This window comes from Chiloscyllium plagiosum, chromosome 22 (assembly GCF_004010195.1).
Source record: "Chiloscyllium plagiosum isolate BGI_BamShark_2017 chromosome 22, ASM401019v2, whole genome shotgun sequence".
NCBI lineage: Eukaryota > Metazoa > Chordata > Chondrichthyes > Orectolobiformes > Hemiscylliidae > Chiloscyllium > Chiloscyllium plagiosum.
Window position 1 is genome coordinate 9,435,842 of NC_057731.1, and position 21,209 is coordinate 9,457,050.

The 21,209-nt window shown below is 41.4% G+C and overlaps 1 protein-coding gene across 1 annotated transcript in view; it reads right to left on the reverse strand.

Moving 5' to 3' along the window:
* Positions 1-21,209, reverse strand: part of pcdh15b (protocadherin-related 15b) — a 1,523,107-nt gene that overhangs the window by 8,782 nt on the left and 1,493,116 nt on the right. Inside the window, exons 40-43 of the mRNA XM_043712368.1 lie at positions 8,304-8,325; positions 8,107-8,145; positions 7,833-7,906; positions 77-212 (exon numbers count right to left, since the gene is read on the reverse strand). Of these exons, the coding sequence (XP_043568303.1) occupies positions 77-212; positions 7,833-7,906; positions 8,107-8,145; positions 8,304-8,325 (271 nt within the window). The remainder of the gene's footprint in view (positions 1-76; positions 213-7,832; positions 7,907-8,106; positions 8,146-8,303; positions 8,326-21,209) is intronic.

The following is a 21,209-nucleotide window of genomic DNA, read 5'->3' on the forward strand; positions in this document are numbered from 1 at the left end:
GGTTCAAAATATTTTTTTCCATAAAAATTAATACATAAAACTCGAAATGAAAAACATATATTCTTTGTATAACTACCTCTGCATCTGCATTTGATCCCTGTGGGCTATAATAATAGCCACCATCATCTTCCATGACCACCTCTCCATAGTCATCATACATTCCAGAGGGTGAGATTAATCTTCGACGACTGCCGTACTGTGGGACCTCATACCTAGAATTGGGGTCAGAAATCGATGTGTTACTATCTCTTGTTTTAGACAAAAAAAAAATCCACAAGGTATTTAAACTCTCTTTTCAGTCAGCTCACTTATCAACAAAAGTTGGCAGATGCAATCAATCTAACTCTGTGAAGGTTACAGCTTATTTAAGATTTCAAGCAATTGGCAATGCTTGCAGCAAACCTACTTTTACCAAACTTATTACAAACTTTAAGTTTTATTTTTCATGTGAAATGCATCAATGCTCAAGAAGTAAGTGTGCACAATTAAAGATCACATCATCTAACTTGCATTCTTGTACAACTTTTGAGTAAAATATTATAAAACATCCTTTTAGGATCCAATAACTGTTTTCATTAGATTAATGTTTATCAACAAAAATCTCATAAAATATAGGCATACAATAGTTATAACTGAGTATTTTGTCATCTTAGATAAGATTGAGCATATTTACGTCATATTTAAACTTTGTAGAGAACAATAGCTAATATTAATAAAAAGGAATAATAAAGGATAATATGATAAGCCAAATGGTCTAATTATTTAGATTAGATTAGATTACTTAGATTAGATTACTTACAGTGTGGAAACAGGCCCTTCGGCCCAACAAGTCCACACCGACCCGCCGAAGCGTAACCCACCCATACCCCTACATTTACCCCTTTACCTAACACTACGGGCAATTTAGCATGGCCAATTCACCTGACTTGCACATCTTTGGACTGTGGGAGGAAACCGGAGCCCCCGGAGGAAACCCACGCAGACACGGGGAGGACGTGCAAACTCCACACAGTCAGTCGCCTGAGTCGGGAATTGAACCCGGGTCTCTGGCGCTGCGAGGCAGCAGTGCTAACCACTGTGCCACCGTGCCGCCCACTAATGAAGCTGTCCCTCAACACTCTCAAGACTTAAGGAAGCTGTCCCTCAACACTAATCAACATGGTGTTGGCCAAGGTTGTCAAAGTGGATCAGTTAAATAAACCAAAGCCAAATTCAACAGTTTTTCCAGTTTTTTTGACAGGGCACAACCTCTGGTATGCAATCACAACTAAATTGTGGCAATGTTTCGCATTGTGAATATATTAACTTTTAATTCCTGTATGTTGTGCTATTAAAACTTTACCAGTTACATCAAATTGAATCAAATAAATCATAGGGCTTAACCTCACCATGTTTTTGGCTAATTCTGAGTTGAGTCAACTTTTTGGTAGGCTTTCTTTCACTGTGAGGTCAAGCAAGTTCTCTCGCCCTATCTGACCAAACTTGCCTCATTAACTACTGATCGCACCCGATGGTATCTCTCACGTTTCATTTCTGCCCCATCTTACCATCTGCTCTTCCTGGAACAACTCATTATTCACAGTCATAGAGTCGCACTGCGCGGAAGCAGACCCTTCAGTCCAACCAGTCCATAGTGAACATAATCCCAAACTAAACCAGTCCCATCTGCCTGCTCCTGGCCCATATCCAAACCTTTTCTATTCATGTACTTATCCAAATGTCTTTTAAAAGTTGCAATAGTTCTCACATTCACCACTTCCTCAAGAAGTTAGTTCCACACACTAACCATCCTCTGTGTAAAAGATTTGCCCCTTGTCTTTTTTTAAATCTCTCTCACTTTAAAACTGTGCCCTCTAGCTTTGAAATCACCCATCCCAGGAAAAAGACAACTATTATTAACTTTATCAACATCCCTTATTATTTTATAAACTTCAATATGGTTGCTTCTCAACCTCCTCTGCTTCAGTGAAAAAAGTCCCAGCCTATCCAGCCTTTCTTCAGAATTCAAACCTTCCAAACCCAGCAACATTCTGGTAAATCTCTTCTGAACTCTCTCCAGCTTAATAATCTCCTTTCTATAACTGGGTGAACAGAACTGGACACTGTACTCCAGAGGAGGCCTTACCAAGGTCATAGATTAGCGTAGTGCTGGAAAAGCACAGCAGGTCAGGCGGCATCTGAGGAGCAGGAAAATTGAAGTTTCGGGCAAAAGCCCTTCATCGCCATTTTTCCAGAACCACTCTAATCTAGACTCTGATCTCCAGCATCTGCAGTCCTCACTTTTGCCTTATCAGTGTCATGTACAACTTTAACATGACTTCTCAATTCTATCCTCGAATTCGCAGCACCTTTTGCATCTGCAATACAATTAAAAGTCCATTGTACAGCTAGCCAAACACTGTCAGTCTACAGCAGTCCTGTACAGTTGTTGACATTTATCCTGCACATGGCACACTGGGGAAATTTATTCTCCCCCCTCCGCCCTTTGTGGACAGGAATCTGGAGTTACTGCTGGACAGGGTAGTTATGCAGGCAGGATTCCCTCTTCCAGGAGAAAGGGAGGACTGCAGATGCTGGAGATCACAGCTGAAAATGTGTTGCTGGAAAAGCGCAGCAGGTCAGGCAGCATCCAAGGAACAGGAGAATTGACGTTTTGGGCATAAGGCCTTCCTGAAGGAGGCCTTATGCCCGAAACATTGATTCTCCTGTTCCTTGGATGCTGCCTGACCTGCTGAGCTTTTCCAGCAACACATTTTCAGCTCAGGATTCCCTCTTCCCCCAAGATCTGTACAGGAGGCCATAACACCAGACTATACCAATCTGGTCTGAGGCGGTCTCATTGGTTAAAACAGTCTCAGCTGCCTGGATGGTTGCCCACGACATTAGGAAGAAAGTTAATGTCCTTCACTTTGCCAGTGTAAGGTCCATGATCTTCTCTATGATACATCACAATCACTCCATCTTTGAAACTGTACCCATCTCAAATCAAGGCTCATGCACTACCACTCTCTCTGTTGCCTGCAACTATTCTCCATTTGCTGCCACCCACACCAACTAACCCTGCCTGCCCTCTGTGCTGCCTTTTCACTCACTTGGGACATCTCCACCTGCAGCAACAGTAATAGCTGCGCTGCTTGCTTTCATCTTACCAATAGCTGCCTCTCTCTCAATCCGTAATTGGACAGGAAATGTAAGAACGGGTGGCAGGCTGCCCAACATTTGGGAGAGGATTCTGACTCTGATTGTCCCAAGCAGGGTCTGGACTGGTATAGGAGGCTGCCCTTGAAAGGACTGCTGCCAGCCATGGTGATCTTTGTGTCTGCACTACAGAGCATGGTGATATAATGGTAATGTGATCCTTGTGTTGCTGACTGAGGAGACAAAGTACAAAAAGGCAAGACAAGGTAATGCAGTGAAGGGATGTTGTGAACATGCAGGCAGGGTCAAAGTGAGTAAGCACTGTGACAGCAAGTGAACAGGCTAGAGATACAACCTGGTCCAGTCTATGATCTGGGTACATATCCCTGGAAGCCCAGTGTCCTTGCTGTAACATTACAATGTTACAGCCAGTACAGCCTGGGTTATAGCATTGAAGTGCAGAAGTGACCTGTAAATGGGTAGGACATGTAGTATGAGTGTTGTTGGAGGCTGGCACATGTCAGATGCCAATGTCCATGGATATGGCACCCGTGTAACATGCCCAGAGATGGAGGTGCCCGGTGTCCAACATCGGGCTCATTTAGAGCAATTGGCTAGTTGAATTCACCAGGTTCCCACACTGGTTTCCGTGTTGAGTTTACTGATGTCTAACTTCTTTGGCTAGTTTGGTAAAGTAAGAATCGAAATATTAATGACGCAAGTTGCAGTGTTTACCAGGTGCTTAATGTCAATTGGCATTTCATTGCTGCCCAGAATTAATCTCGCCATGATGTTTGTGAAGATGTTGGACCAAGAGGACCTCAACGTTGACATGGACCTCGCCATATTTTTCACCCTATACCACTTTTCACCCTAAATCTTACTATGGCACACATCGCTCAGATCCCCATAAGATTCTGATATGACATTCAACTATTTGATTGAAATATTTTTGGATCTGATAGAGGCTATTTAGAATGGTTCCTTTGTTCACAAAATGCTATCACATAAGGCAACCAATTTATCTGTGCTAGCTCACAAGGACAAACTCATACAAGTCCGGAAGCATTGCTAACTGGAAGGTAGTTAAGGTAGAAATTCATTGCAGACAGTTGCACAGAGGCAATATTAGGTATGCTGCCTGTAATGTGCAGTATTAGATATTTAGTTCCGCTGCTTTTAATTTAATTAGATGTGAAGTGCTGTGAACAACAGGCAACTGAACGAACATCACCCTATTACAGCTCGAGATGAATTTCTATCCCATTGACTTGAACCTATACAAATGCTGTTATGTCTCGTCGGCTTTAAAAAGGGTCTAATACTAAATTCATCTGACCAGTTGACATTAGTCTTGGGCATTGATATTGACTGCAAATTTATTTTCAGAATACAGTTACTGCTGAATTCCTGTGGTCTATTAAACTGCTTTTAATTCTAATATTATTCAAGCTGTTTGATATATGGTCTCTCAGTGAGCCACATGTAACATTCATTAACTCATGCATAAATTTAGTACAATTAATGAAGAATGAAGGTAAAGGTATATGAATTAATTGGGTTTCCTTGATTTCAAGGTATTGATTCCAATGTTATTACAACATAATTTTGTTAGCAAAATATATGTATACCTCTATATCAGATAGCTTCAGTTTGCTTAGAATGTAAATATCCCTACTGTAATGATTACTATTCCACACATCTCAGGAACTGAAACTTCACCATGGAACTGAAGGTCTGAGAAAGTCTCTTGAAGGTTGGGACATTACTGTATCATTTGCTGATCAGATGTAATCTTATTTATGAGCAGATAATTGCAAACCTGGAATAAAATTGCTTCAGTATCACAATCATTACTGCTAACCTTTGTGCATGATTAGCCCATTAATCCATGTAGCATAATTATTTTTTCACCCTTGTATATTCTGTTTCTTCTCATTATCAATGCAGGTTAGCCATGTTAAAATGAAAGTCAACATAAATGGAACTTATGTGATAGGTATTTATTCACAGTCTGGGCATGGGAGTTGGATTCCCCATGGTTATGGTCTGCTGGTATGCAAGAATGGTTATTGAATTCTTCTTGAGCAGCAAACTATTCAAAATGCATAATTCAGGTATCAAAAAGTTCAACTTGCCCTCCTTCAGTCACCTTGAAGCAGAGAAGAATTCCACTGCGTGTTGCAATGGGGAAAAATAAATGAAGACAGGTATGTATATGCTGAGCAGCAGCAGACACTGCATTTGCTAGCAGCTATAGGTGGTTACTGATCTCAATCCTAATTGTTATCACCCATGTGAATTTACAAAGTGCAGTTACTGAATGTTGACTGGAGGTTTTCAACAATCTGATGCCTTTCTCTTGTTTGAGATAAAGTTGGTAAGGAAGTTCATTTTGGATGTCCACATGATTCAATTTTTGGGCAGATCTTAACATTGATATCAATTCTACTCAAACGTAACTCATAAATATGTAAGTGGAAGTCCTAAGGCACTTGTATAGCCCTGATGGCAATTATAGTTATTTTTAATAAACTAGTTCAGGTGTGTTGGTGACACATCTCTGGAGCAGATGGTGCTTGAACCTGGGCCTCTTGGCTCAGAGATAGGGACACTACTACGAGAGACCACAGAATATTTTCTGGATTCAATTTTCACCATCTGCTGTGGAGAGATTCAAACCCCAGAACATTACCCTTGAGATTATGGATGACTAGTCCAGTGACAATACCACTGCACTACCACCCCCTCACCTCTGATTACAATTATGAAACGGTTCTAGATGAGTGTGTGCCTATCTATTGCTAGCATAACACCTGCTATAGGCTGCAAAGCTAAATGTGTATTTCTAATGAATAGATGTTTTTTGTGGGGTTAGGAAGACCTTTAATGTCTGTTCTTAGGCTCAACTCCAAAACACACTGGAACCTCAGCACCATACCCTCTGCTCATGGGCTCCACCTACCCTGTTGGATACATGTAGATCGCTGATGGGCCTGAATCCTGCATTCTGCAGCACAGAGAAAGACAGAAAATAGAAGCAGCAACAGCAGACCCGTCAACCCTTTGAGCCTGCCCTGCTATTCAATGTGAACAGAGTTGATCATCCAACTCCGTATCCTATTCCCATTTTCTCTCCATATCCTTTGATCCCTTTAGCCCCCAAGGAAGCTACCTAACTCCTTCTTGAAAACACTTTGGCCTTAACTGTGCAATCAGTGGAGATGCCAGGTGACATGGCAGATTTCTGTCAGAACAACAGTCACCTTAGACATCATGAGCTTGAGGACAGACAGACAGGAAAGTGGCTCTTGATACACAAACATATGATTCAGGACTGGAATTAGGTCATTTCGCCCTCACAGTCTGACTAGACCTTTAATAAGGCCATTCTGATCTGATTGTAACCTCAAATCCAGATTTCCACCTTCCTCTAATAACCTTTTATCCCCTTGCTTAACAAGAATCTATCTGCCTCAGCCTGAAAAATATTCAAGGGCTCTGCTTCCAGTGCTGTTTCAGGAAGAGATTTCCAAAGACTCACGACTCTCTTGAGAGAAAATATGTAGCCTGATCTTTGTTTTAAATGGGCTGCCCATGATTTTATTTTTAAACAGTGACCCCCTTGTGTAAGATTTTCCCCTCCTTCCTTATCTGAGACGACAAGTGGCTGGCCTAGCTCCCATTCTTTGAAGGTCTCGTCCCACCAGTGAACAGTGCAAAGTCCAAAATCACAACACTGAAAACCTTATCCAGTGATTGCTTTTCCGGTGCAGCCCAGCCCAGACTTCAGAAGAGTGCTCAATGATTGCATGGACAGCACTGTAGTGCAGTTTGATATCCGTCTATGAGTGGATGAACTGAAATCATTATCCATGTCTTCTGGACATCCACCTTTGTCAGCCACAAGCCAGACCTGGCAATGCTGCTGGAAATAAACCTTCGAGGAGCCTGGGAACTGTGGCTGTGGCACCTCACAAAATAATGGGCATCCACTTGCAGGATTTGTTGCCTCTGATGACAATGCACTGGGGCTGGACCAGCAGTTATTGCCAATCCCTAATTTCCCAGAGGGCAGTTAAGAGTCAACCACATTGCTGTGGGTTTGAAATCACATGTAGGCCAAACCAGGTAAGTATGACAGATTTCCTTCCCTAAAGAACATTAGCAAACCAGATGAGTTTTTCTGACAATCAACAATGGTTTCATGGTCACCATTAGACCCTTAATTCCAGATTCTCTGTTGAAATCAAATTTCACTATCGGCCATGGTGAGATTTGAACCCAGGTGCCCAGAACATTGTTTGGGTCTCTGGATTAATCGTCCAGTGATAATACCACTAGATCATTGCTTCCCAACTAAACGTGTCTCTGAAAACTGAGTAAGTCAAGCAGTAGTTTGCCCAAAGTGCCTGGCCTTCCTTCCAGGTGAGTAGAGAGCTATTTGTGGTTGAAAATCCTTTTTATTTCTCTGGACACTGCCACTAAGCAAAAGTCATAATTGGAAAATTAAGATAAGAAAATGATGGCTTAATTTAAAACAGTTGGTTTTGATTAGTAATGGCTCTGTTTTATATTCATTCTGAATTAGAAGCATCAAATGTTCCTTTCCTAATCTCTCTTGGTAGGGGTTTTGTGAAGACAAACTTGATATGTCGTTAAAAATGTTGAAAGCTTCACTCAGGAAGGCTTACCCAGGTTCGTAATTGTAGTAATCCTGTGCATAGTAGTCCTGGCCAGGATCAATTCCTGACTCCATGGAGAGTTCCTGCCATTCAGATAAAACACATAATGAGTATTTGTGCTCATGTGTGACTGAGTTAATCTTTTGTTATCACTAACCACAAATGCACATCAAGAGCGGACAAGCGATTGAAAAAGTTGACATTCTGAGTGCAGAGAAATATACATCTGCAAACTTGTGAGAAGGTTGTGATGAATTATTAACACACAGATAAACTATTGTACCTCAGGTCTAAGCAGCGAGGGCCTCAGTAATTGCTGTTGCTGGAAAACAGTTGTAAGAAAGAAAAGAACAAAGAGGAGGAGGTGGTAAAAAGAGGTAAATAGTGGAAATCTTTGGTCACGTTTTAAGCATCAGATATCTGAAGTAGTCGGACACGCAAAAAGATTAACCATCAGCAAAAAATATGTGGGATTCTTACCTCCTGTTGTCCATATCCCCTCCTGTAAAGAATTGCATATAAATAACAAATTTTAAAATGCAATCAAAATTTAATTTGAAACCATTAAACAGATAATAATGTTATTAACAGCTATTAACTTATAGCATTAACATTGCAGTTTAACCTTTAACATCACTAATATATCAATGCAGTATTTGCAATGTAATAGCAATTATCATGTCTTCATTCAGGCTAAGAGAATAGTTCAATGGGGGCATTAACATGCATTTGATATAAGTAGCTCTATCACATTGAAACTACACAACTAATATGATAACTATCATTCGTTATACATTCAAAACAATTAAAAGCTGTATTTATTTTCCAAACATAAAGTTAAACGCTAAATATTTTACCAGGAAAACCTAATTTAAAAGAATATTGACAAAATCTTGATTTGTGTTCTAAGAATCCAGTATTACTGTAATAGAATTATTTAATGTAGTTGACATATGAGAATACCATAGAACATAAAACAGTACAACACAGCGACAGGCCCTTCAGCCCATGATGTTTGCCAAACATGATACCAAGTTAAACTAATCCCTTCTGCCTGCCCCATGGTCCATATCCCTCCATTCCTTGCTTATTCATCTGTGAAGCATCAAATGTTCCATTTCTAACCTCTCTTGGTAGGGTTTTGTGAAGGCAAACTTGATATGTCTTATAAATGTTGAAAGCTTCACACAGGAGGGCTTACTGAGGTTTATCACCACATGTAAGTTCTCTTCCAAGCCACACACCATCTTAATTTGTAACTGCATAGCCCTTCCTTGACTGTCACTGGACCAAAATCATTAGAACTGCCTTCCTAACAACACAGAATTGCAGTGATTCAGGAAGGCACCTCATTACTATCTAGTCACGGACAATTAAAAGTGGGCAATAAATACCAGCCATCCCAGTAACATTCCCAGTGAATTAAAAAATACATGCACTTTTAATGAAAAACTGCTTTTAGTTGTTTTCATATATGAGATCCAGTTGTTCTTTTAAACTGCACTCACTTTGTAGGGACTACAGTCATGACATATAATAAAACATTTTATCCAAGAATCTATTCAAGTGCTGAAAGTAGTCTTAGATGGTCAACCATGACAAATAAACATAAAATAGGTGTGATTTATATCCTTATAGAGTTAAAAATCACACAACTCCAGGTTATAGTCCAACAAGGCTGTTTGGAAGTCCAAGATCTTGGTGCATTGCTCCTTCATCAGGTAGCTAGCGGGGCATGATCATAGGACACAGAATTTATAGTAAAAAATTAAAGTGTCATACAACTAATGCAACATATTGAACAGTGGTCAAGGACATTCGGCCTCGGATCTTCGGGTGACCGTCCTCCAAGGCAGACTTCGGGATATGCAGAGCCAGAGGCTGATAGCCAAGTTTGGTATCCACTAGGGTGGCCTCAACTGGGATCCTGGGTTCATTTCATACTACAGGTGACCCCACTACTCTATATACACATGATCACACTCATGTCGACTCTGTCTCAGACACACACATACACCCCCACACTCTCACTCATCCCGTCTCACAGGTATGTGCTCTGTTACACTTGCGCGCGCGCGCGCGCACACACACACACATACATACATATTCTGTTTTGTTCAAAAAGCACACAATCTGTAGGCAGTTAGTCCATGTTAAGTTTTATAATTTCCTACTTTGGAAATAGAACTGGTCTGAACTCAAGATTGGAATACTGACAGCTCTAACCTCACCCCATTAATGCATTGTCTGAGCAGAGATGTCACTTTTTCTTAATAAAACCTTAGGAAATCTCAGGAATGTGACTTGAAAGAAGTTGTGGGATTTACATATTAATGAGTCAAAACTTGCATCCCCATTGTAAGCGATTAAAGACTTAACAGCAATCTAGGTTTGTTCAATATGTCACATCATTTGTATGACACTTTGATCTTTTAGGATAAATTCTGTGTCATGTGACCCTGCTCCACTAGCTACCTGACAAAGGAACACTGCCCCAAAAGCTTGTACTTCTAAATAAACCTGTTGGGCTATAACCTGGTGTTGTGTAATTTTTAATTTTGTCCCCCACCCCAATCCAGCACCTGCACCTTGACATCATATCCGTATAGATGCACTTGATTTCTGTGGAAAACAAAGTGTCCCACTTTAGAAATGAAATAAGCTTAGTTCATTTCTGAGAACAATCTCACATCAGGCTGAATATCTTAGCTTGTGAGTGGTGAAAGACATAATGTGTAGTGCTATCTACCAAACAAAAGAAACACAACATCTTGGGAAATCATAACTCACAAAAATCTAAGTTACATTCCGTAATTAACTACAGTTATTCACATTTAAAAGGGAAATCAACGTGAGAGAAGTGGGCGGCACAGTGGCACAGTGGTTAGCACTGCTGCCTCACAGCGCCAGAGACCTGGGTTCAATTCCCGCCTCAGGCGACTGACTGTGTGGAGTTTGCACGTTCTCCCCGTGTCTGCACGGGTTTCCTCTGGGTGCTCCGGTTTCCTCCCACAGTCCAAAGATGTGCAGGTCAGGTTAATTTGCCATGCTAAATTGCCCGTAGTGTTAGGTAAGGGGCAAATGTAGGGGTATGGGTGGGTTGCGCTTCGGCTGGTCGGTGTGGATTTGTTGGGCCGAAGGGCCTGTTTCCACACTGTAATGTAATCTAAATCTAATCTAAGAAAAGTGCAAAGTATTTCAGGAAAAACATTTGCATCCACTAGGGAGAAATGGAAAGGCATGATTGATGATTTATTGTCATGAATAAAGTCACAATCTGCGTAGGCTAAAAATTAGAATTCAGTGCCAGCATATGATGATCAAAAGTAAATTACTTCAATTGTCCTCTGATGTGAAAGTAATGAGGAATTAATATGTAGATTTATCAAGAGGGATAATTTGAGGTTTACAAAAGGCTACTTAATATTATCTTGCATCTGGCATCTCCAAACAGTGATGCACATAATTTGTTTGCAAGGCTAAAGCAGACAATTTTATTATGTTAACCAATGCACAAAGCTTTAAGGATATGTTAATGGTTACATACTGATACTTAATTAGTTAATCAGCTTTTAACCCTTCTACTGCCAAGAGGCAAACAAATGTTTTGTGTGAGTTAGAAAATACAGCTCAAATGATTATCTTTAGAATTCAATACAGAATTAGTGCTTTTAAAAACAATGCACAGTTGTTAATCCTTTGGTAAAGATTATTTTTAACTGAAGATTAAGCATTGTGCCCTGGATGTTTCAAAGCTGGGAATGGGATCATATCACACTTTCACTACAATTTTCAGCAAGTTAGAATGAAATAACAGAATTAAACAAACCAATAAGATATCTGGTGCTTGGTTTTCTTTGTGTCAAACTTTCTATCCTTACCTACTCTCTTCTTGAAGAAAAATTGAAAAGGCTTGAAAACTGGAACATTGAAAACACGGAAAATTGGGAAGCAGTGATTTGATGAAGTGGAGATAAAATCTGGATGGAAGAGTGTCAGGAGCAATATTAGACCTAAGTCATAGACACTTACATCATGGAAACAGATGCTTCAGTCCAACTTGTGCACACCGACCAACTTTCCCAAACGAAATATGATGCCTCAGTCGTTAGCATAGCTGCCTCACAATGTCAGGGACTCAGCTTTGATTCACATTCTCTCCGTGTCTGCGTGGGTTTCCTCCGGGTGCTCCAGTTTCCTCCCACAGTCCAAAGGTGTGCAGGTTAGGTGAATTGGCCATGCTAAAGTGCCCATAGTGTTCAGTGATGTGTGGGTTAGGTGCATTAGTCATGGATAAATATAGAGCAACAGGGTTGGGGAATGGATCTGGGATGGTTACTCTTCGTAGGGGTTCAGTATAGTGTTGCTGGGCCAAATGGCTTGTTTCCACACTGTAGAGATTCTATAAACGAGTGTTTCATCCGTATCTCTCTAAACCTTTCCTATTCATGTACCTGTCCAAATGTCTTTTAATATTGTAAGTGTACCTGCATCCATCACTTCATTTGGCAGTTCATTTCACATACAAACCACCCTCTATGTGAAAAGTTGCCCTTCAAGTCCCTTTTAAATCTTTCCCTTCTCACCTTAAAAATATGCCCTCTAGTTTTGAACTCCCCTATCCCAGGGAAAAGACCTTTGCTATTTGCCTTATCTATGCCCCTCATGATTTCATAAACCTCGTTAAGGTCATCCCTCAACCCTCAACACTCCAGTGGAAAAAGTCTAAGCCTATCCAGCCTCTTCCTACAACTCAAACCCTCTAGTCCTAGCAACATTTTGGTAAACTTTTTCTGAACCATCTTCAATTTCATAACAACCTTCCAATGGGGAAGGGTGGTTGTTGTGGTTGGCAGTAGCTGCAGAACTATACACAGTACTCCATAAGTGTGCAACAGTACTCCATAAGTCCTGTACAACTTCAAATGATGTCCCAACCCCTATACTCAATGGTGAGAGCAATTAAGGGAAGTGTGCTAAACACATTCTTCATGACCATGTCAATCTGTGATGCAACTTTCAATGAACTATGTACTTGAACTCCTCGGTCTCTCTGTTTGACAACATCACCCAGGGCCCTACCATTAACTGTATTTCTCTTGCCTTTGTTTGTTTTACCAACATGCAATATTTCACATTTATCCATTAAACTCCATCTCCCACTCCTCAGCTATTGGCCCTATTGATCAAGATTCCTTCATAATCTTAGATAACCTTTCTCACTGTCATCTATATCACCAATTTTGGTGTCATCCACAAAGTTACTCATGAAGGCTCCTAAATTCTCATCCAAATCAATTACATAAATTATAAAAAGGGGACCCTGCACTGATCCCTGTGGAACAGGCCTCCAGTCCAAGAAACAAACATCCACTACCACCCTCTGTCTCCTATCGTCTAGCCAATTTTGTATCCAATGGGCAAGCTCTTCCTGAATCCTATTTGATCTAACTTTAGTCATTTGCCTACCATGCAGAACCTTGTCATAGGCTTTACTAAAGTCCAAGTAGGCAATATCTATCATTCTGCCCTTATCAATCTTTTTAGTTATGTTCTCAAAATGCTTAATCAAATTTGTGAAACATGATTTCCCACACACAAAGCCATGTGGACTATCCCTAATCAGTTCTTGCCCCACCAAATGCATGTAAATTCAATCTCTCAGAATCCCCTCCAACAATTTACCCACTACTGATGTCAGACTCACCAGTTCATAATTCCCAGTGTTCTCTTTATTGTCTTCCTTAAATAAAAGCACAATATTAGCCCCCTCTAGTCCTCTGGCACTTCACCTGTGGCTCTAGATGATACAAGTATTACCTAGGGGCCTCACAACATCTTCCCTAACTTCCCACAATATCCTGGATACACTTGATCATGTGATTTATCCACTTTTATGTTTTTGAGACCTCCAGCACCTCCCATTCTGTAATGTGGACTGTTTACAAGACATCAGTATTAATTTCCCCGAGTTCCCCCACCTCTTTCTTTCTCCAATGTAAAACTGATGCAAAATATTCATTTAGTATCTCTCCCAACTCCTGTTTTTCCACATGTAGATGACCTTGTTGATGTTTAAGGGGCCCTATTCTCTCTTTAGTTGTTCTTTTTCCCTTAATATATTTGTAGAATCTCGTTGGATTATCCTTAACCTTTTCTGCAAAGGCTATCTAATCTCCGCTTTTGCCCTCCTGATTTTCATCTTATGAATGCCCCCACACCCCTTACACTCTTCAAGAGATTCACCTGATGGCAGCTGTCTACACCTAACATATGACTTCTTCTTGTTCTTGACTAGAGCTTCAATACCTTTTATTCGTCAATTTTTCCCAACTCTTACCAGTCTCACCCTTCACTTAAACAGGAACATGATGCCTCTGAACTCTCGTTATCTTACTTTTGAAAGCCTCCAACTTGCCAGTCATCCCTTTCCCTGTGAACAGTCCACTCTAATCAACTTTTGAAAGTTCCTGTCTCATACCGCTAAAATTTCCCTTACTCCAATTAAGTATTTTAACTTTTATTCAAGGACTATACTTTTCCATTACTATTTTAAAACTAACAGAATCATGTTCGTTGGCCCAAAAGTGCTTCCCCATTAACACTGCAGTCACTTGCCCTGACTTATTTCCCAAGAGAAGATCAAATTGCCCTCCATCTCTAGTAGGTGTATTGCATATTGATAAATAAAATTTTCTTGAACGTATTTAACAAATTCCTCACCATCCAAATTCTTAAAACTATGGCAGTCCCGTAGTTTGGAAAGTTAAAATCCCCCACTATTATTACCCAATTCTATTGATTCTGTCTACGCTTCCCACTGTCTCGGGAAAGCAGCCAACATAATCAAAGACCCCAGAGAAAGTGAGGTCTGCAGACCTTTCTCATCCTGTTATACTCTCTTCCATTGGGCAGAAGACACAAAAGTTTGAAAACATGTAACAACAGATTTAAGAACAGCTTCTTCCCCACTGTTATGAATTGACCTCTCATATTAGATATAAACTTTCTCTACACCTTCTCTGCAGCTGTAATGCTACATTCTGTGTTCTGTTCTATTACCCTGATGTACCTAAGGTATGATTTGTCTGGTTAGCACACAATGCAATACTTTTCCCCTGTATCTCAACATTTGTGACAATGATTAATAATAAATCAAATAAGTCAAAAACATCTCCCCCTATCTCCCACACTTGCTTCCGTTCATATCCTTTTGAGAGCATCTAACCTCCGGAACATTGAGCTGCCAATTCTCTCCCTCCTTCAGCCATGTTTCTGTAATAGGTACCTACCATTGTTTTGAAGCTGGGAAAGGATAGGTTTGCATTGAAAGAGGTGCAAACAGTCTAGATTTGATAATTCAGATACTAGGAGGGGGGGGGGAAGATTTAGATGACGTCCTTGGAACTTAGAAACGCAGCCATGTTAAAAACTATCCTGACAATAATGGGGAAGGTCAGACTTTCAAGATAATCAGATAATACAAGAATGTGCATCAGCTTCAATAACTTTTGATGCATTGGTAGTTTTCTCTTGTATAAGATTCACAGAAGAAGTGGAAAATAAATGAAACTGCTAGAAGTAGTAAAGGAGGAGCTATAGTTGGGGAGTTAGAAATGCTGCCAAAATGTCGATTCAAAAATGGATTTTAGGAAGGTTTTAAAATAAATAGAAAAATTAAGAAGTCTAATATACGTAAGGATGAGGAGGAAGGTGCCATTGGCGTTGTTTCTAGGGATGAATCAATGGGAGGCAGATGCACAACAGGCCACTGTGCATGAAGTATAAATTATGGGAGAGTTTATAAGGTTGGAGAATATTACAGAGGTAAGGTAGGGAAAGACAATGAAGACATTTGAAGGGGATGAAAATTTAATGTGTTGACAGAGTGACAGCAGCAAAAGTATCATGGCGAATGGAGGGCCAACAGAGATGGGTTTGAATGTTAGAAAATTAGTAAAGAGTATTTTCCGCAGAGTTTAGGAGAAGGATACTGTCACTGTGAATGTACACTTGCACTGTTAACATGCTCATACTTCTACCCTTTCCTTATGTCACATTCTTTCTTTTCTTTCCTTCAGAATCTGCCCAGTCTCCAACATCAAAGGGTGGCCCCACAAGACACATTTTCCACCACCTCTGGGGGAAATAGCCACGCATCCCTCAGAGGATGCACAAGCAAGGCTGTCTCCTATACCTTCCACCAGCCCAGTTACTAATACCTCGGGATGTATTTTAGCTGGATTAGAGTTGGGAGCAACTGCTTCTGACCACACCACTGCTTATTTCTGCAGTGGGGTAAGGATTAAAAAAGTCCCCATGTCACTGGCACTTGGTAGATTACCAGGGGTGCTCTCCTGCGATTGGCAATTAACAGCTTCGTTTAAGAAGACACAAGAGCAGTGGGCAGGTCTGTTAGAGGCACTGCGTAAGCTCACAAGGATATTAGAGGTACCATGCTGTCTCTGGCATGTTTGGCTGCCTCCATGGACAGGTTACCTGCTGCCATAGACAGCCAGGTCTAGCACTTTCAGGATCTACCGGATCAATGCACAGACTTGTGCTCTGTGATTCAGCTACTAGTGCTCCACAATGCAGGACTATAAACTCACTTAAGGTGCCCCTTCCTTACAAGGAGACAAAGCAATGCCAGTGGGCACACAACTGGAGGAGATACCACACTCAGGCCCCCTCAGAAGGGTCCACTCATGACACTCCAGAGGAGGCGAAAGTGGGTACTGCAGATGTTAGAGATTAGAGTGATGCTGGTAAAGCACAGCAGGTCAGGCAGCATCTGAGGAGCAGGAAAATTGACGTTTTGGGCAAAAGCCCTTCATCAGCCCTTTCCTCATGGCGGGCTTTTGCCTGAAATGTTGATTTTCTTGCCTCGGATGCTGCCTGACCTGCTGTGTTTTTCCGGCACTACTCTAACCCTGACACTCCAGAGGAGGCCAGGATCTCTACCTCCACTCTGCCTGTCACCCTTAGCCCTTTGGGAGTTTAAGCCTTGGGAGGGGGGGTGCACCTGCATCTGGCAGGACTCACTCACCACACTTGGACTCTGTAGCTGCAAACACCCCATGGAAAACTCCAAGGGCCAACAGGCTCCACAATAGGGCAAACCCCACCATACCTGCACACCATGGGATTGCATCAAGGGATAGTGACATAGAAAGGAAGCCGATGACCTCAATTGTAAAAGTGTTCTTAAAGCTGTATGGGCAAATGTCATACTTGCTGCAATGACAAGAATTAACATACAGAGCCGTCCTTTGTACAGCAGAATGTTTTATGGTCTAAGTGTCTGATTGCCAGATGACTGCCGACAAGTGTGACAACCATTTTGGCTTTGTGTTTGCACTAAACAGCAAAAGCAGAAGGACTGTGAGCCTTTAGGCTTGTGGGGGGTGACGGCAAGGTATGACAGAGATGCTGTGAGCATCTAAGCGGGCACAATATGAGTGAGTCAGAAGAGAGCGAGTGAGATGCCCTGAGTTGCCTTGTCCAAACCACGATTTGGGTACCTGCCCCTGTGCCGAGTGTATAATGAAAGTTGCTCGTGCACTTCCAAGTGCAAAATTAAAGTGCAGAATACCGCATGAATGTGAATTGGAGATTGCCACGATGATTTAGTGAGGCCAGAACATGTCTGATGTCAACACCCATGAGTGGGGGCTGCAAACCTACAGGGCAATCTGATATATCGGGGACTGTTGCCCAAGATGGAAGGCTGGAGGAGCCAAGCAGTGAGTTAATATTGCCAGGTAGCTGCTCTGACTTTCATGTCAGGAATTATCAGAGCCTAGATTCTATCCAGTTAAAAATCAAACAACACCAGCTTATAGTCCAACCTGGTGTTGTGTGACTTTTAACTTTGTCCACCGCAGTCCAACACCAGCACCTCCACATCATAGTTCTATCCAGCAGTAGAGATAATGGGTAAATGCATACAAATGAGGCGAGACTAGTTAATCATGAGATGCTAGTACATGCAAATGATTGCAAACAGGCCCATTGCTACTCACTTGTGAGATTCTGATCTCACTATTCAACACTTAGTTGGAAAATCAAACTTGTTGCGCTCAATGTCCTCATTGCTGATCTCATCCTATTTTCCCAAATTTCTTGCCGATGCCCATGTCATTCAGGGGATGGAAATGTTCTACCAAGGATGTTACTGTGAATGGATGGTTTGCTTTATAAAGAGAGGCTGGATAGTCTGGGACTACTTTCAAGGAGCATAGGAGGTTGAGGGGTGACCTTATCATGAGAGGCATAGATAAGGTGAAAGACAGGTGTCTTTTCCCTAGGCTGGGGAAGTTATAAACTAGGGGGGTATATTTTTAACATTAGAGAAGAAAGATCTTAAAAAAAGACGTGGGGACAATTAGGAAGTGGTGCATATGGGAACAGTTATGATGTTTAAAAGACATTTAGAAAAGTACATGAATAAGAAATGTTTGGACCAAGTGCAGGCAAGTGGGACTATTTTAGTTTGGAATAATGGTTGGATGGACTCGTTGGACCAAAGGATGTATGACTCTATAACTAAGGAAATAGAGTTTGTAATGCAAGGACTGAAGTTCAAGAGATGCAATCTTTCTTCTAGTGAACCCTAACAGTTTTTGAGGAAAGAGCAAGAACTTGCATTTATATCTTAGTTTTCCACATCATCATGATGCCCTAAACTGCTTTTCAGTGTATTCATTGTAGTGACTGTTATTATTAGCCACACTGTTTATTGCAAAGTCCTACATGTAGCAAAGGAAATGATGAATTCATTTCAACCATAGCAATGTCATTAACAAGAGGAACATTGCTCAGAAAACCGTGAAAACCTGTCACTGGATTAAAATGTAAACTCTGTTTACTCCTCACAGATGCTGCCAGACCTGCTGTGAGTTCCTGTAGCGATCTCTGTTCAGCTTCATGGAAACTCCCTGTTTTTATGGAATTACAAATTACACCTTTTACATCCAACAAAGACAAACAAACAGAAGCTTAGTTTGACACAAAAGCAAAAATACCACTGATGCTGCAAATTCAAAAGGCAAACAGAAAATGTTGGAAAAATTAGCAGATCAGGGAGCATTTGTGGAGAGAAATAAAACAAAGGCCAATCTTCCAAGGAATGGGAATCACCGTCAGATTGCTGCTCTTATTTGATGGAGCTCCACATTTCTAGCTAAATCCTAGCCTCGTCAGAATTGTGGAGTAATCTTCCATCAGGGAGTTTCTTTGTAGCACAGGATTGTGTGTATAAGACTAGCCTCTTCCACGTTTTAAAGCATGACCTGTTGTGTTCAGGCATTTTAATTTTGTAGCTCATTAAAAAAAGCTTTGGGACATGTAAGCAGCTTTTCAGTGTATTAATGAGTGAGTGAGAGTGTGACTGAAGTGAATAGGTAAAATAGGTAGGATGACAGGGTGTGTAGGGGGTAAAATGGGATGGCACAGAGGTAGCTTCGGTATGTTGGCTAGATGGTGAGGTCAGGAGTCAGCAGAGTCAGAGGTTTGAGGTTGTCAGAGGGTTAAGTATCGAGGTTGGAAAGTCAGCGGGAATCTGGGATGGGGTTGGAGGGGGGAAAGATAGGGTGATCATTGCATAGCTACCTAGGAGTCAAATATTGTTTTAATCTGTCTTATATTTCCTGGGATACAAAGCAGTTAAGTAAATTGATCTCTCCCAAGTCTCCAACTCCTCTATGTTAGAAACAACCGCTCATGATTCCAGTAAGCTGGGGTATTGCTCTTCATAAAGGTAAACTTTCCAGGCAATTCCTGCAGAGTCAGATGGTTAGGATTGCCTAAGGGCTCTTTCAGTTTATGACCATGTGGAGACCCAAAGAGCTGGGTCAAAATTTAAAGTCAGTGAGTTTTCATGACCAATCAATTCTGATGGAAGGTCAATGATTTGAAATGCTAACTTTGAGCTGCATTTCCTTGGAGTCATGGTGAGATAGAGTCATAGAATCATAGAGCTGTACAGCATGGAAACAGACCCTTTGGTCGAACTTGCCCATGCCGACCAGATATCCCAACCCAATCTAGTCCCACCTGCCAGCACCCGGCCCATATCCCTCCAAACCCTTCCTATTCATATACCTATCAAAATGCCTTTTAAATGTTGCAATTCTACCAGCCTCCACAACTTCCTCTGGCAGCTCATTCCATACACATACCACCCTCTGCGTGAAAAAGTTGCCCCTTAGGTCTCTTTTATATCTTTCCCCTCTCACCCTAAACCTATCCCCTCTAGTTCTGGGATCCCCCACCCCAGGGAAAAGACTTTGTCTATTTATCTTAACCATACCCTTCATGATTTTGTAAACCTCTAAGGTCACCCCTTCGCCTCCGTTGCTCCAGGGAAAACAGCCCCAGCCTGTTCAGCCTCTCCATGTAGCTCAAATCCTCCAACCCTGGCACCATCCCAGTAAATCTTTTCTGAACCCTTTCAAGTTTCACAACATCTTTCCGATAGGAAGGAGACCAGAAATGTACGCAATATTCCAACAGTGGTCTAACCAATGTCCTGTAGAGCCGAAACATGACCTCCTAACTCCTGTACTCAGTACTCTGACCAATAAAGGAAAGCATACCAAACACCTTCTTCACTATCCTATCTACCTGTGACTCTACTTTCAAGGAGCTATGAACCTGCACTCCAAGGTCTCTTTGTTCAGCAACACTCCCTAGGACTTTACCATTAAGTGTATAAGTCCTGCTAAGATTTGCTTTCCCAAAATGCAGCACCTCACATTAATTTGAATTAAATTCCATCTGCTACTTCTCAACCCATTGGCCCATCTGATCTAGATCCTGTTGTAATCTGAGGTAACCTTCTTCGCTGTCTACTTCACCACCAATTTTGGTGTAATCTGCAAACTTACTAACTACCCCTGTTATGCTCGCATCCAAATAATTTATATAAATGATAAAAAGTAGAGGATCCAGCACCGATCCTTGTGGCACTCCACTGGTCACACGTCTCCAGATCTGAAAAATAACCCTCCACCACCACCCTCTTCCACCTTTGAGCCAGTTCTGTATCCAAATGGCTAGTTCTCCCTGTATTCCATGAGACCTAACCTTGCTGACCAGTATACCATGGGGAACCTTGTCGAACGCTTTACTGAAGTCCATATAGATCACATCTACCACTCTGCCCTCATCAATCCTCTTTGTTACTTCTTCAAAAAACTCAATCAAGTTTGTGAGACATGATTTCCCACGCACAAAGCCATGGTGACTATCCTTAATCAGTCCTTGCCTTTCCAAATACATGTACACCCTGTCCCTCAGGATTCCCTCCAACAATTTGCCCACCACCGACGTCAGGCTCACAGGTCTATAGTTCCCTGGCTTGTCCTTACCATCTTCTTAAAC